This window comes from Capra hircus, chromosome 6 (assembly GCF_001704415.2).
Source record: "Capra hircus breed San Clemente chromosome 6, ASM170441v1, whole genome shotgun sequence".
Classification (NCBI taxonomy): Eukaryota; Metazoa; Chordata; class Mammalia; order Artiodactyla; family Bovidae; genus Capra; species Capra hircus.
The window spans coordinates 102,058,168-102,071,129 of NC_030813.1; the positions used below are offsets into that span (position 1 = coordinate 102,058,168).

A 12,962-nucleotide genomic window follows, 5' to 3' on the forward strand; every position below is an offset into this window, starting at 1 on the left:
TCAATACATGATAAAGCAGTGTGGTCTAGAAGATAAACATTTCTAATTTCAGATCATAAACTAACCATTAGTTAACATGGCATTAAAAGTGTTTACTCTAATTCAAGATTTCTAAAGCATTAATATATCACATTTATGGGAAGTAAAAAATTTTTTAAAGTGAAAGTTTTAACATAGAGGAAGTGGTCGAGTCGGTGAACTAAAATTCCTGATAGAGTCAATGAATGGTTTGATGGAGAGTGTTAGAAGAAGTGAGCTAGAAGAAAACAAGGAGATTAGATGGAGAGGGTTTTGGAAGGTAGAAATAGGACATTCTAGGGGCTGCACAGTTATTGTTATAGCCAACATGACTTGTCATGGGAGCAGAATTCTGGCTGAGATGGAGGAGGCCAGGGTGTTGGAAGACTCCCCAGTCTCTGTAGCACCACCATGAGTGAAGACAGCAGTGGTGTTAGGGAAGACCACTGCATCAGGCACTTAAATCTATAATGCGTAAGGAAGAGTTGGCCAACAGAACCAAGTCTAGAGCAAAGCAGATCAGTGAATGGTTTGATTTCATAGCTCATATTTCAAGGAAAGGGAAGAGACCCGGGTTTGATGCCTGGGTTGGGAAGATCCACTGGAGAAGGAAATGGCAGCCCACTCCAGTACTCTTGCCTGGGAAATCCCCCCATGGACAGAAGAGGCTGGCAGGCTACAGTCAGAGTCGGACGTGACTGAGCAACTAACCCTTCCAATTCAATGAAGCTGGAGGCTCCTGGAGGAGGAGTCAATAATGATCTGGAAGCTGAAATAAAAATCCAAGGAAATCTCTGTCTCATGTCCAGGCCCACTGGTGCAGGATTATGAGGATAAAACAGCCCCAATCTGAGAGAACCACAGCGGGAACAGTTTCAGATGTTGAGCTGTTCAGAGAAGAGGTAGAGGATATAGATCTGCCCACTGAAAATGAGACACCGCAGTATATTAATACATTAAAAATAGGACTGAGGAGTTACTTCAAAGGTTCTTTTGAAATGAAAAAGTAAAATTTGTCCAAGTTCTTGATACCTTGCTACTAGATATTTTTTCTTGATTAGACTTAATATGTTTTTTTTCTCAATCCACTTTTCTCTTTTCTATATGGCAGACAATATGAAACACCCCTTGAAGGCAACTTAATTAATCAAGAGATCATGCTAAAACGGCAAGAAGAAGAAATGATGCAGCTGCAAGCCAGGATGGCCCTTAGACAGTCTCGGTTGAGCCTGTATCCAGGGGACACCATCAAAGCTTCCATGCTTGACATCACCAGGGATCCCTTAAGAGAAATAGCTCTAGAAACAGCCATGACCCAAAGAAAACTGAGGGTAAGTTGATTCTCAGGTTACTGCATCTAAACTTGGTCTCAGAGGGAAATGTTATGCAAAGTACTTTAAAAAATTGTATAATTCTGAAATCTCATATTTAAGTTTCCATTGATGTTAAATATCTTGTTGGTTGACATTAAAATATTTAGCTCTTTTCATGGTTTCATTTTTATAATAGCATGAGATGGATTTATAATATCTTAACTGTGTATTTTTAAAAGTATATTTGTGATCCTTAAGTCAACTGGCCTTATTCAGTATTGTGGTGGATTACCTTTTAATATTTATTATGCCACAAACCAAGAAGATCAGAGCTAGAGAGGTCAAGATTGGTTCAGAAGCTCAAGAATTCTATCAAGTACATTCCATCTTTCTGCTTTGCCATTCTCAGAATTTTGGCAGTAATTCTCTTTATAGTTAAAAGATGGCTACATTAGCTGCAAGTATCATATCCTTGTATTACAGTATTCAAAGGTAAGAATGAACAAATCTTGTTATCTGTGGAGGAGTTTTCTTCTATGTGTTTAGTTGCTTTATTTTTCTTTCATCATATATCCTCTGTATTTTTTAAAACATAAGCTCAAAATGAACATAGTCTTTTCTCATATAAAATATCATGAACATTTTACAACTTTTATAGTATTATTGTTAAGGGCTGTGAGGTACTCAATTATGTGAACTTACCATGTACCATAATTTATTTAATCATTTTCCAGATATTAGACATTTAAAATCCTTCTAATTTGTAGTTACTATGAACATCCTGATAGCTAAATCTTTGCAGATAGCTTCCTCCAAGTAGAATAGCCAAGTCAAAGGCAAATACCTTTTTAGACATTTTTATACCTTGTCAAATTGCCCTTTAAAAATTTCTTCCAATTTATGTTTCCTCTGATCATTCCTGTTTCACCATTTTCTTACTGACTCTCAGAGTGTCATCCTTTTTTTTTATCATCACCAATTTGATAAATGAGGCAATATCTCATTGTACTGTTGCTTTACAAATAATTCTTCAAAAGCAAAGTAAATAATAGTAAAAGTGATAAAATCTAAAGTGATTTATTTTTGTTTCTACTCCTATGCTAAGAAAGTATATTATCCTATTCCATTTTGGGTTTTGTTGCTTATTTCAAACAATCTTCTTAAAAGCAAATTTGTATACCCTGAAATTGACAGAATTCAAATTTTTCCTCCTAATTTTCTAAGAAGAAAAGTGTTGCATGGTGAAAATTACACTGAACTACAAATTAAGAGACTTGGATTCAATTTCTAATAATTTCATTTCTAATGTGATATCTTTATGCATATTTTTAAACCATTTTGTGTCTCACTGTGCCAATTTTTAAAATGTGGAATTAAGTTGTAATGTATAAGACAGATTCCAGTTTTAAAGTTGTTAGAGTTCTATAAAATATAACTCAATTTATTTTAAGCCAAAAGGAAGAAATTCCATAAGACTTCATCAATTTATCATTGTAAATAATACATTTGTCAAAATTAAGCAGTAGTCAGGATAGCATGGGTTTCCAATAATTAAAGGCACACATATAGTGAAAGGGGCACACATATATCCACATCTTTTCCTAAATCATAGTTTCAGAGAACTAATACAGAATTTTGTTACATTAAAGAGTCATAAATGATATTCTGTACCTTTATAGTATACCACTGTTAAGTGTCATCTCACTAAAAACTTGTGTTTCCTTTTAGGCTATGCTGTCTGGCTATTTAAAAAAAAAAAATACTTTTTTCAACAGGCTACATCACTGACTAGAGAATTTGAACTGCTGATCTTTGAAGAACCACAAAGTATTTTTTCTTTAAAAAAAAAAAAATGAACAGGAAGGGAAAATTCCCCAGCGGTCCAGTGATTGGGATTCCACACTTCAACTGCAGAGTGTGGCCAAATAAATAAAGGAGGAAGGATACATTTTTGAGGCTGAATAAAGAGTTTTAGTGTTCAGAGAACCGATTTCACAGTTGAATTAATATTCTTTTCTAAAACATAACTTTTTATTTTTTCTAGATTATTTTTGGTGTAGGCACATTTTAGTGTTTATACTCAGCTGCTTTAATTGATTTGTATCAGATTCTGTCTTTAACATGGCAAACCATTGTCATTTCTTCTACTCTGTTTCTGTTCCCATTTAAAATGTATCCTGCTGGTTCCCTGAAAATTAACAAATGCTTAATGTTCAACTTTTACCTAAGTGGTATGGGTCACATGTTTGACACTCCGTTGATTGGATAGAATTCCCACGTCAAGTAACCAAATGAACTGTACAGAGAAGATGCAAAGAAGAAACCAACAAAAATAAATCTCCATATTTTTATGGAGTGTACAAGACTGCGCACACACACAAACGCACAGAGCTCCTGCCTTTGGCCTCAAGATTAGCCCTGTGCTCATTCTACTCTTTTTCCCCTTTGGATGTCGTGTTTCAGTCTATCCTGAATCCTACTCCCCCACTGAAGTCTAACTTGTTTTAAGTTATCTTTTCAACCAGTTCTTCCTCTAGGCAGAAACCCCTGGATGTACAAGACATAAAGGGAAAGAGTAGATTGAAGAGCAGTAAATGCAGAGTGTGGACTCTACTTCTAGCTCCCGAGATACTATTTTCGTAGTAGAGGCAGAAGTGCGGAGCAGAGACCGTGACACCTATAGTAACCCTGCATGCATGTGAAGTCACTCAATCATGTCTGACCCTTTTGCAACCCATGGACTGTAGCCCACCCGTATCCTCTGGCCATGGGGTTTCCCAGGCAAGAATACTGGAGTGGGTTGCCGTTTCCTTCTCCAGGGATAATATCCCTGCTGCTGCTGCTAAGTCGCCTCAGTCATGTCCGACTCTGCGCGACCCCATGGACGGCAGCCCACCAGGCTCCCCCGTCCCTGGGATTCTCCAGGCAAGGACACTGGAGTGGGTTGCCATTTCCTTCTCCAATGCATGAAAGTGAAAAGTGAAAGTGAAGTCGCTCAGTCATGTCTGACTCTTTGTGATCCCACAGACTGCACCTACCAGGCTCCTCCATCCATGGGATTTTCCAGGCAAGAGTGCTGGAGTGGGGTGCCACTGCCTTCTCCAGATAATATCCCTAATTGCCACTAATCAGAACAAAAGAGTACAGGGTTGTGAGAACTTGGTTACAGGTGAATGTGTCTTTTGTAGTAACAAAGCAGATGTGGTCCACTAGAAGACTTGTTTTAGGACAAATTGAGTATCACTCTCTGAAATAATAAGATTCTATTCAATTCACATTAGCAATAGAAAACCAAATCCTTATATGAACTTGAGAGCCCTATATTCAATAAATGAGACTGGTTTTTCTTTTTTGGTTTTTTGTTTTTTGTTTTTTGAGAGAGAGAGTTTGGGTCTACCTGGAGTCCAAAACATGAAAACCTTTATTTATGAAAAACAGTATAAAGCCGGGCTTTATATTTGGTAGGAGTCGAAGCTGATAAAACTAATATTTACAGTGTAAGGCACATTTCAGCCTTATTCTTTTTTTTTTTCTTAAACTGAGATATTTTTACCTTATAAACATGGCAGAGTATTCAACATTGAAACAGAACAACAATGAAACTGGTTTTTAATTGCACTTCCAGTTTATACATTAAGTATTATATCTTTGAGCCTAACAAATTTCTGATTGTCTATTTCTGAAAAATTATTATAATTCTGCTGTACTTCTTTATCAAAAGTTATACATTTGTTTCAGATCTCTAGTTCTAATATGATGACCTGACATGTAGTTTGCTACTATTATTATTATTTGATTATTATATTTTTATTTATTTTATTTATATTTAATTTATTATTATTTATATTATTATTATTATATTATTTTCCTTTCAAGGAAAGAGCTAGAATAAGTGATAATAACTATTGATTCCTCTCCTGTGATTCACAGAACTTCTTTGGTCCTGAGTTTGTGAAAATGACAATTGAACCATTTGTATCTTTGGATTTGCCACGGTCTATCCTTGTAAGTAATAAAACCACTTTGTCACTCTCAGAAAATAATTTTGGTAATGATTTTTTTAAGCAGTTACAATTCTTATCATGGTTACATTGGTAACTGCCATTCATTTTTTTCCAATTGTAGACCAAGAAAGGGAAGACTGAAGATAACCGGAGAAAAGTAAATGTAATGCTCCTAAGTGGACAGAGACTGGAGCTGACCTGTGACACCAAAACAATGTGCAAAGATGTGCTCGATATGGTTGTGGCCCATATTGGCTTAGTGGAACATCATTTGTTTGCCTTAGCTACTCTCAAAGGTACCAAGACATTTTAAATGCAGGGTAGAGTGTGGAACGGAGAAGGCAGTGGCACCCCACTCCAGTACTCTTGCCTGGAAAATCCCATGGACGGGGGAGCCTGGTAGGCTGCAGTCCATAGGGTCACGAACAGTTGGACGTGACTGAGCGACTTCACTTTCACTTTTCACTTTCATGCACTGGAGAAGGAAATGGCAACCCACTCCAGTACTCTTGCCTGGAGAATCCCAGGGACGAGGGTGCCTGGTGGGCTGCCGTCTCTGGGGTTGCGCAGAGTCGGACACGACTGAAGTGACTTAGCAGCAGCAGCAGCAGAGTGTGGAAACCTGGCATCAGTGACCTCCTATACCTGTTCTACCTAACCTTCTTCTGGGAAATACTGGTGGTGGTTTAGTCACTAAGTCATGTCCAACTGTTTGTGATCCCATGGGCCAGTAGCTCGCCAGACTCCTCTGTCCATCGGATTTCCTAGACAGGAATACTGAAGTGAGTTGCCATTTCCTTCTCCAGAGGATCTTCCTAACCCAGGGATTGAACTCAGGTCTCCTGCACTGCACAAAGATTCTTTACCAACTGAGCCACCAGGGAAGCCCTTGGGAAATATTAACTACATGGATATGTCAGCATTGAGAAGTAGGAGTTAAGAGCTGTCTTTCTTTTCCTAACTAGGTGCATTGTCTTAATAGCTGTGTCTTTTTAGCATCTTCTGTACCCAGCCATGAAGATTTGTCTCTGGCATTGGCTATGTAACAGATTTTAATTGTTATATTTTGGGGATCATTATTTTACCCATATATGTACTTTAGAAATCAGTATCCTGCTAATATGAGTTTGAATATATATCAAGACCCTATTTCCGAATCTCCATGTCAACTCCTTCAACTTCAGTTCAGTTCAGTCACTCAGTCGTGTCCAACTCTTTGCAACCCCATGAACCACAGCACATCAGGCCTCCCTGTCCATCACCAACTCCTGGAGTCCACCCAAACTCATGTCCATCAAGTCGGCGATACCATCCAACCATCTCATCCTCTGTCGTCCCCTTCTCCTCCTGCCCTCAATCTTTCCCAGCATCAGGGTCCTTTCAAATGAGTCAGCTCTTCACACCAGGTAGCCAGAGCGCTGGAGTTTCAGCTTTAGCATCAGTCCTTCAAAGGAACACCCAGGACTGATTTCCTATAGGATGGACTGGTTGGATCTCCTTGCAGTCCAAGGGACTCTAAAGAGTCTTCTGATATGAAGTGTATCAGAATTCCCTGCCACACTTCTTAACAATCTTGTTAATAGTGTGAAACTGTTTTGTGCAAGTCTGACCACAAAATGAAGAAATTAAAAGACAACATGAAAGTATTTTTATTCTATCAGAGTATTTCTCATTCTGTTCTAGATAATGAGTATTTCTTTGTTGATTCTGATCTAAAATTAACCAAAGTGGCCCCAGAGGGATGGAAAGAAGAACCAAAGAAAAAGAGCAAAGCCTCCGTTAACTTTACTTTGTTTTTCCGAATTAAATTTTTCATGGATGATGTTAGTCTGATACAGTGAGTACACAAGGGTTTCTCTGTTTCTCTTTTGGCCCCTGGTCTTTTGACCCTTGAGTTTACTGATACTGAATTATTTGCTTCTGACCAATGATGAAGTCTTCTTTATCATAAAAGAAATATTTCTTTCTGCATTGTTTATTCATTTCTCATGCTTAATCATAACCCATCTTGGCAACTAAACTTATATGCCAATTAAAAAAGTCACCCAGGCTTCAAGAGCAATAGCCTGGATGTTTTGTGTGTGTATTTATTTTCCCAGACACACTCTGACCTGTCATCAGTATTATCTTCAGCTGCGAAAAGACATCTTGGAGGAGAGGATACACTGTGATGATGAGACTTCTTTATTGCTAGCATCCTTGGCTCTCCAAGCTGAGTATGGGGATTATCAACCAGAGGTATGATTTGTTTTTTTCTGCGGGACAAGTATTTTGCATTGGTGTTCTTATCCTCAGTGTGGTTAAAGACTGAACCTGGTTGAGTGTTTACTGTTTAGATCCGGAGGTTTTTGAGGCTAGTTCAGTGCCTCAGAATGACAAAGTTCCCCATGTATATTGGTTATTTAAAATCATATAGTGTGGGATTTCTTTCCTTCTTTCCTTCTTTCTTTTTAAAATTATCCCGTTTCAGAGTTTTGGGACGTCTAGCACTTACCTTCCTAGCTCCCTATTTCTAACTCACAGATACTAGACATAAGGGTTTCCAGCCAAATCTGAATCAAAGGGGTCTTCTGCCTCACCCATGGATGGATCTTTGTGACCAAGAACCTAGCAGAGCTCTCTCTGTGGGAATACATGTTCAAGGCCAAGTGCACCTGAATATACCTGGACCTGAGAGGAAGCAGGAAATTGAAAGAGACTATGCCACTCAAGTAGCACCCTTCACAACAGTAGCCCTTAACTTTAGTGACATTTGGTCTACATTTGGTCTGAGATTGTAGTCTTTCCTCAAGCTTACCAATCAGTTCAGTCTTTCTATTCTGCCTCACTGAATGAAAGAGAAAGAGTACTATACTTTTTCTAAAACTCACTCTTCAGAGAGAAGAGTGAATAGGAGTACCTGATCTCTTGGTTGAGGCAAGAACTTTAAGACTGGAGGAAGAGAGCAAACAGACTTTCCTACCAAACCACTCTCCTTTCTAGGTTCATGGTGTGTCGTATTTTAGACTGGAACATTACTTGCCTCCAAGAGTGATGGAGAAACTTGATCTGTCCTATATTAAAGAAGAACTACCCAAATTGCACAATACCTACATGGGAGCTTCTGAAAAAGAGACAGAGATAGAATTTTTAAAGGTAAGCCTGCCAGATTACAAACGATAAACTGTATTTTTTCAAAGTAAACAAGAAATGTTGGAGGCCATATATCTAAAAATCCAGGTGCCAATAACTGAGGCTGTGTGCTTCATCTCCTCTTATTTATTCCTGGCTAACACCATAGTATTTTAATTCTTATTTTGTAAAAGAGGGATCTGGGGGTCAGAGAAGAGACATAGTGTTTCCAAAGTCAGTGGCTGGAATATGGATCACAACTGTGATTTGAACCCATGTCTATCTGAGTTGGGATCATATTCTTTTATCCTTTTTTATACTCTCAAAATCAAGGTATATATTTTAATATATAGTGAAACTATGTGTAACTTTGTTAGGTATTTTCCAAGTCTCCTGTAAATGTGTTATTATACTTTCATAATTTAAAAAAAAAATCAAGATATGTTGTAAAGAATAAACAATTTTGTGACTGTCTGAATAAGAGGGGCAAGTTCAAACTAATTCTAGAGTTGTTTTGCTTTTTTGAAAAAAAGAAAAAAAGCTTAAGGTTCAGTTAAATCTTCTAAAAAATAGTCTTTCCATTAATGCCAACTAATTCATGCAGGGGACTGGGGGTTAGAAAAAGTGCTTTGTATCTCTAATTCTGCCACCAGCTACCTATAAGGCCTCAGATGCATGTGTGTGTGTGTGTGTTTGCTCAGTCACTTCAGTCGTGTCCAACTCTTTGCAACCCTGTGGACTATAGCCTGCCCGGTTTCTCTGTCCTTGGGATTCTCCAGGCAAGAAGACTGGAGTGGGCTGCCAAGCCCTCCTCCAAGGGATCTTCCTGACCCAGGGATAGAACCATCTCCTGCACTGCAGGTAGATTCTTTTATCACTGAGCCATGGGGGAAATCAGATGTATAACAGTGCATTTATGATTAGAAAAGATAGTGCTTCCAATATGAAGAACAAATACATGATAGCATTCTATTGAGAAGAGAAACTTCAGAACATTCTTGTCTTACTGCTCCCCAGGATGTAACAGTATTCCTTAACCTTGCTGCTCTGTAATAAGGGAGCCAGGTTTCCCAGCCCTACAAATACCTGTGAAAGGGTTTCATTCACAGACTCACACCACATTTAATCTAGGATTCATGGTTTGTTTTATTTAAGGTAAGTCTACTTTTAAAGACTTTACATTATGTGCTTGTTTGTTTCCCTCAGTTATTACATTTTTTACACTTGCAGGAAATAAATATCAAGTTATATTTTTGTCAACAAAGGTAGAAGACGTTAGCACGCTGGAATGATTTTGCATGGGGATTTTCAGACAGTCTTTCATTTGAATTCTTGTTTCAGCCAGCTGGGTGAATGTGGACAATGTATTTAAAATCTCTCTGAGTTTCGGTTGTCCCTCTCTAAGTATTGTGCTCAGTGCCTAGTAGGTTGCCCTTCTCCTAATAATGTATCCTCTTCCTTCTTTTCTCTTTAGCTTGAGCATGCTTCTTCTAACATAAGAATTTTTTTAATCTCATTAATATACCATTCTAAGGTTGCCCTTCTGTCACATATCATGTTGCCTTTGAAAAATTTTTCCTTTTCTAAATCTGCTTGATTGAGGTATGGTTTACATATAATAAACTGACCACTTTTAAATGTTTGATTCAGCGAGTTTAGAAGATACATTTGGGCATTTCCTGGGTGAGTGGTAAAGAACCCACCTGCCAGTGCAGGAGACACAGGTCCAGTCCCTGAGTTGGGAAGGTCCCCTGGAGAAGGAAATGGCAACCCGCTCCAGTATTCTTGCCTGGAGAAGCCCATGGACAGAGGAGCCTGGCGGGCTACAGCCCATGAGGTTGCAGAAGAGTTGGACGTGACTTAGCGACTAAACAGCAACAACATACAGTTGAGCAACCACTCCACAATCGTGATAAAGAGCGTGGGTTAGCAAACTGTGGCCTGCCTATTTTGTAAGTAAAGCTTTATTGGAACTTGGCCAAACTTAATCTGTTTCGATATGATCTGTATCTGCTCTCATACTGCAACAGCAGAGTTAAGGATCTACAGCAGATATCATATGACCCACAAAGCCTAAAATATCTGGCCCGTTAAATAAGTCTGCCAGCCCCAAACATAAGACATTTCCAACACCAGAACGTACCTTCATGTTGCTTTCTAGTCAGTCCCGTCCCCCACTCCTAAACTCTGGCAACTACTGATTTGTGTTCTATCACTATCATTTTTTCTTTTCTAGGATTTCATTGAAAGAATCATATATCACCTAGTCTTCTGTGTGCCTCTTTTTACTTATAATGTTTTTGAGATTCATCTGTGGTGTGGTGTGTATGGCACTCAGTCACTTGGTCGTGTCTGTCTCTTTTGTGACCCCATGGACTGTAGCCCGCCAGGCTCCTCTGTCCATGGGATTCTCCAGACAAGAATACTGGAGTGGGCTGCCTTGCCCTCCTCCAGGGGTTCTTCCTGACCCAGAGATCAAACCCAAGTCTCCTGCAGCTCCTGCACTGGCAGAGGGATTCTTTACCACTCGCGCCACCACCCGTGATGTGTATAGTAGTTTGCTTATTTGTGACTGAGCAGTTTTCTGTTGTACAGAGAAGCAGCAATTTTTGTTTACCATTTCTTTAGTTAATGGATATAAAGCTGATGTCAATACTCATAGACTGATTTTTGCATGAACATATGGTTTTGTTTTTTTTTTTTTCTCTCGAATGAATACTTAACAGTAGCTTTGCTGGGATCTATGGAAAGTATGTGTGTAACTTCTACAAAATTAACAAATTGTTCTCAAGTGATTGTACAGTTTTGCACTACTGCCAGTAACATGGAATTTCCAGTTCCTCTGTACCCTGAATAGCACTTGGTATGTTCAGTTTTTTTTTTTCTTTTTAGCTCTTAAAGTAGGTAAGTAGAGGTATATGACTGTGGTTTTAATTTGTGTTTCCCTAATTACTGTTATTTTCAGCATCGTTTTATGTATTTATTTGTTGTTTGTATATATTCTTTGTTGAAGTGTCTAATAAAATCTGTTGCCCATTTTTTATCTGGATACATGTTTTTTTGTTGAGAAGGGCATGTTCTTTGTATGTTGTAGATGCAGTTCCTTTATCAGATGTATATTCTACATAAATATATTCCTGGTCTGTGACTTACCTTTGTTTTCTTTTCAGTGACCTTTGAGAAGCAAAAGCTTCTAATGTTAATGAAGTTTCAGTTTACCAATTTTTTCTTCTATGGTTCCTACTTTTTATGCCCCATCTAAAAAATCTTTGTCTAATTCACAGCCATGAAGATTTTCTAAATTTTATGGGTTTTAGCTATAAATTATAAATTATAACTAAAATATAAATTTTATCATATATTTAAGTCTCATCCTTTTGGGGGTAATTTTGATGTGTTGTTAAAGTAAGGGTCAAGATTCATTTTCTCGGCATGTGAATTTCCAGTTCCAGCAACATTTGTTTAGGAGACCATCCTTTCCATATTAAACAACACTAATATAACTACTGATTCTTTCCGTCACCTTTTGCCAGGGTGCACTGCTATGTTATGCTATTGTTCCAACAGGTCTGCCAAAGACTGACAGAATACGGAGTTCATTTTCACCGGGTGCACCCTGAGAAAAAGTCACAAACAGGAATACTGCTTGGAGTCTGTTCTAAAGGTGTCCTTGTGTTTGAGGTTCACAACGGAGTTCGCACACTGGTCCTTCGCTTTCCGTGGCGGGAAACCAAGAAGATTTCTTTTTCTGTATGTCCATTTTAACCTCTTTTGATTCTATGTTTTAATAGGTGTTGCTGATTTCCAATGTAACATATTAATTGACTTTCCTTAAATGAACTTTAGACCCTAGCATTCAGTAGGGCTTATCTTTATGTCTTAATACTATTTAACTCTTCTTTCTTGGTTGTAGAAAGTATTATTGAGGTTTTGTTTTTGGTTTCCTCAGGAGGTGATTTTTAAAAGAATTTTTAGCTGGTTATATGCTCAGTTAACTTTAGTTAAATTACAACCAAGTTGACTTCTCTGTTAATTCAGAACTTCTCACATGGAGAAAACCCACTAATGTATTTAAGATTGATGATTACCTCAACCACAGTGAACTTGGTCTAGCTCAGTAATAGGCCCCTCACAACAACTGTATTTGAGTCTCAGTGGTCCAGAGGTTTACTGGCTTTTAAAATTAGCCTCATATTTTCTACAGTTCTCGGTTTTAGGGTATAGTCTCTGGAAATAAAGTTAGGAAAGTGGTTTTTAGAAAATCGTGTTTATGAAAGATAGTGAGGCATATTTGATTTTGGGTGTAGATGGAAAATCTGAACATTGATGTGCCATTAGTAAACCCCAGAGGCAAACCAAAAATCTGTTCAGGTATCTGTTTCCCCAAGAGTGTTCAGGGACTACTGACATCTTTAGTATATATTTTGGATGAAATATGGTCTCAGGCTCAGAGGAGCCTGGTGTGCTGCAGTCAGTGGGGTCACAAAGAGTCAGACGCAACTTAGTGGCAGCAACA

The 12,962-nt window shown here is 38.2% G+C and overlaps 1 protein-coding gene across 8 annotated transcripts in view; it reads left to right on the forward strand.

The window, feature by feature from the left end:
• Nucleotides 1–12,962, forward strand: part of PTPN13 (protein tyrosine phosphatase, non-receptor type 13) — a 219,810-nt gene that overhangs the window by 129,136 nt on the left and 77,712 nt on the right. For all 8 annotated transcript variants that reach the window (XM_018049692.1, XM_018049694.1, XM_018049696.1 and 5 more), the window contains 7 exons: nt 1,130–1,349; nt 5,262–5,336; nt 5,457–5,631; nt 7,019–7,172; nt 7,435–7,573; nt 8,318–8,470; nt 12,014–12,196. In XM_018049692.1, coding sequence (XP_017905181.1) covers nt 1,130–1,349; nt 5,262–5,336; nt 5,457–5,631; nt 7,019–7,172; nt 7,435–7,573; nt 8,318–8,470; nt 12,014–12,196 — 1,099 coding nt within the window. The remainder of the gene's footprint in view (nt 1–1,129; nt 1,350–5,261; nt 5,337–5,456; nt 5,632–7,018; nt 7,173–7,434; nt 7,574–8,317; nt 8,471–12,013; nt 12,197–12,962) is intronic.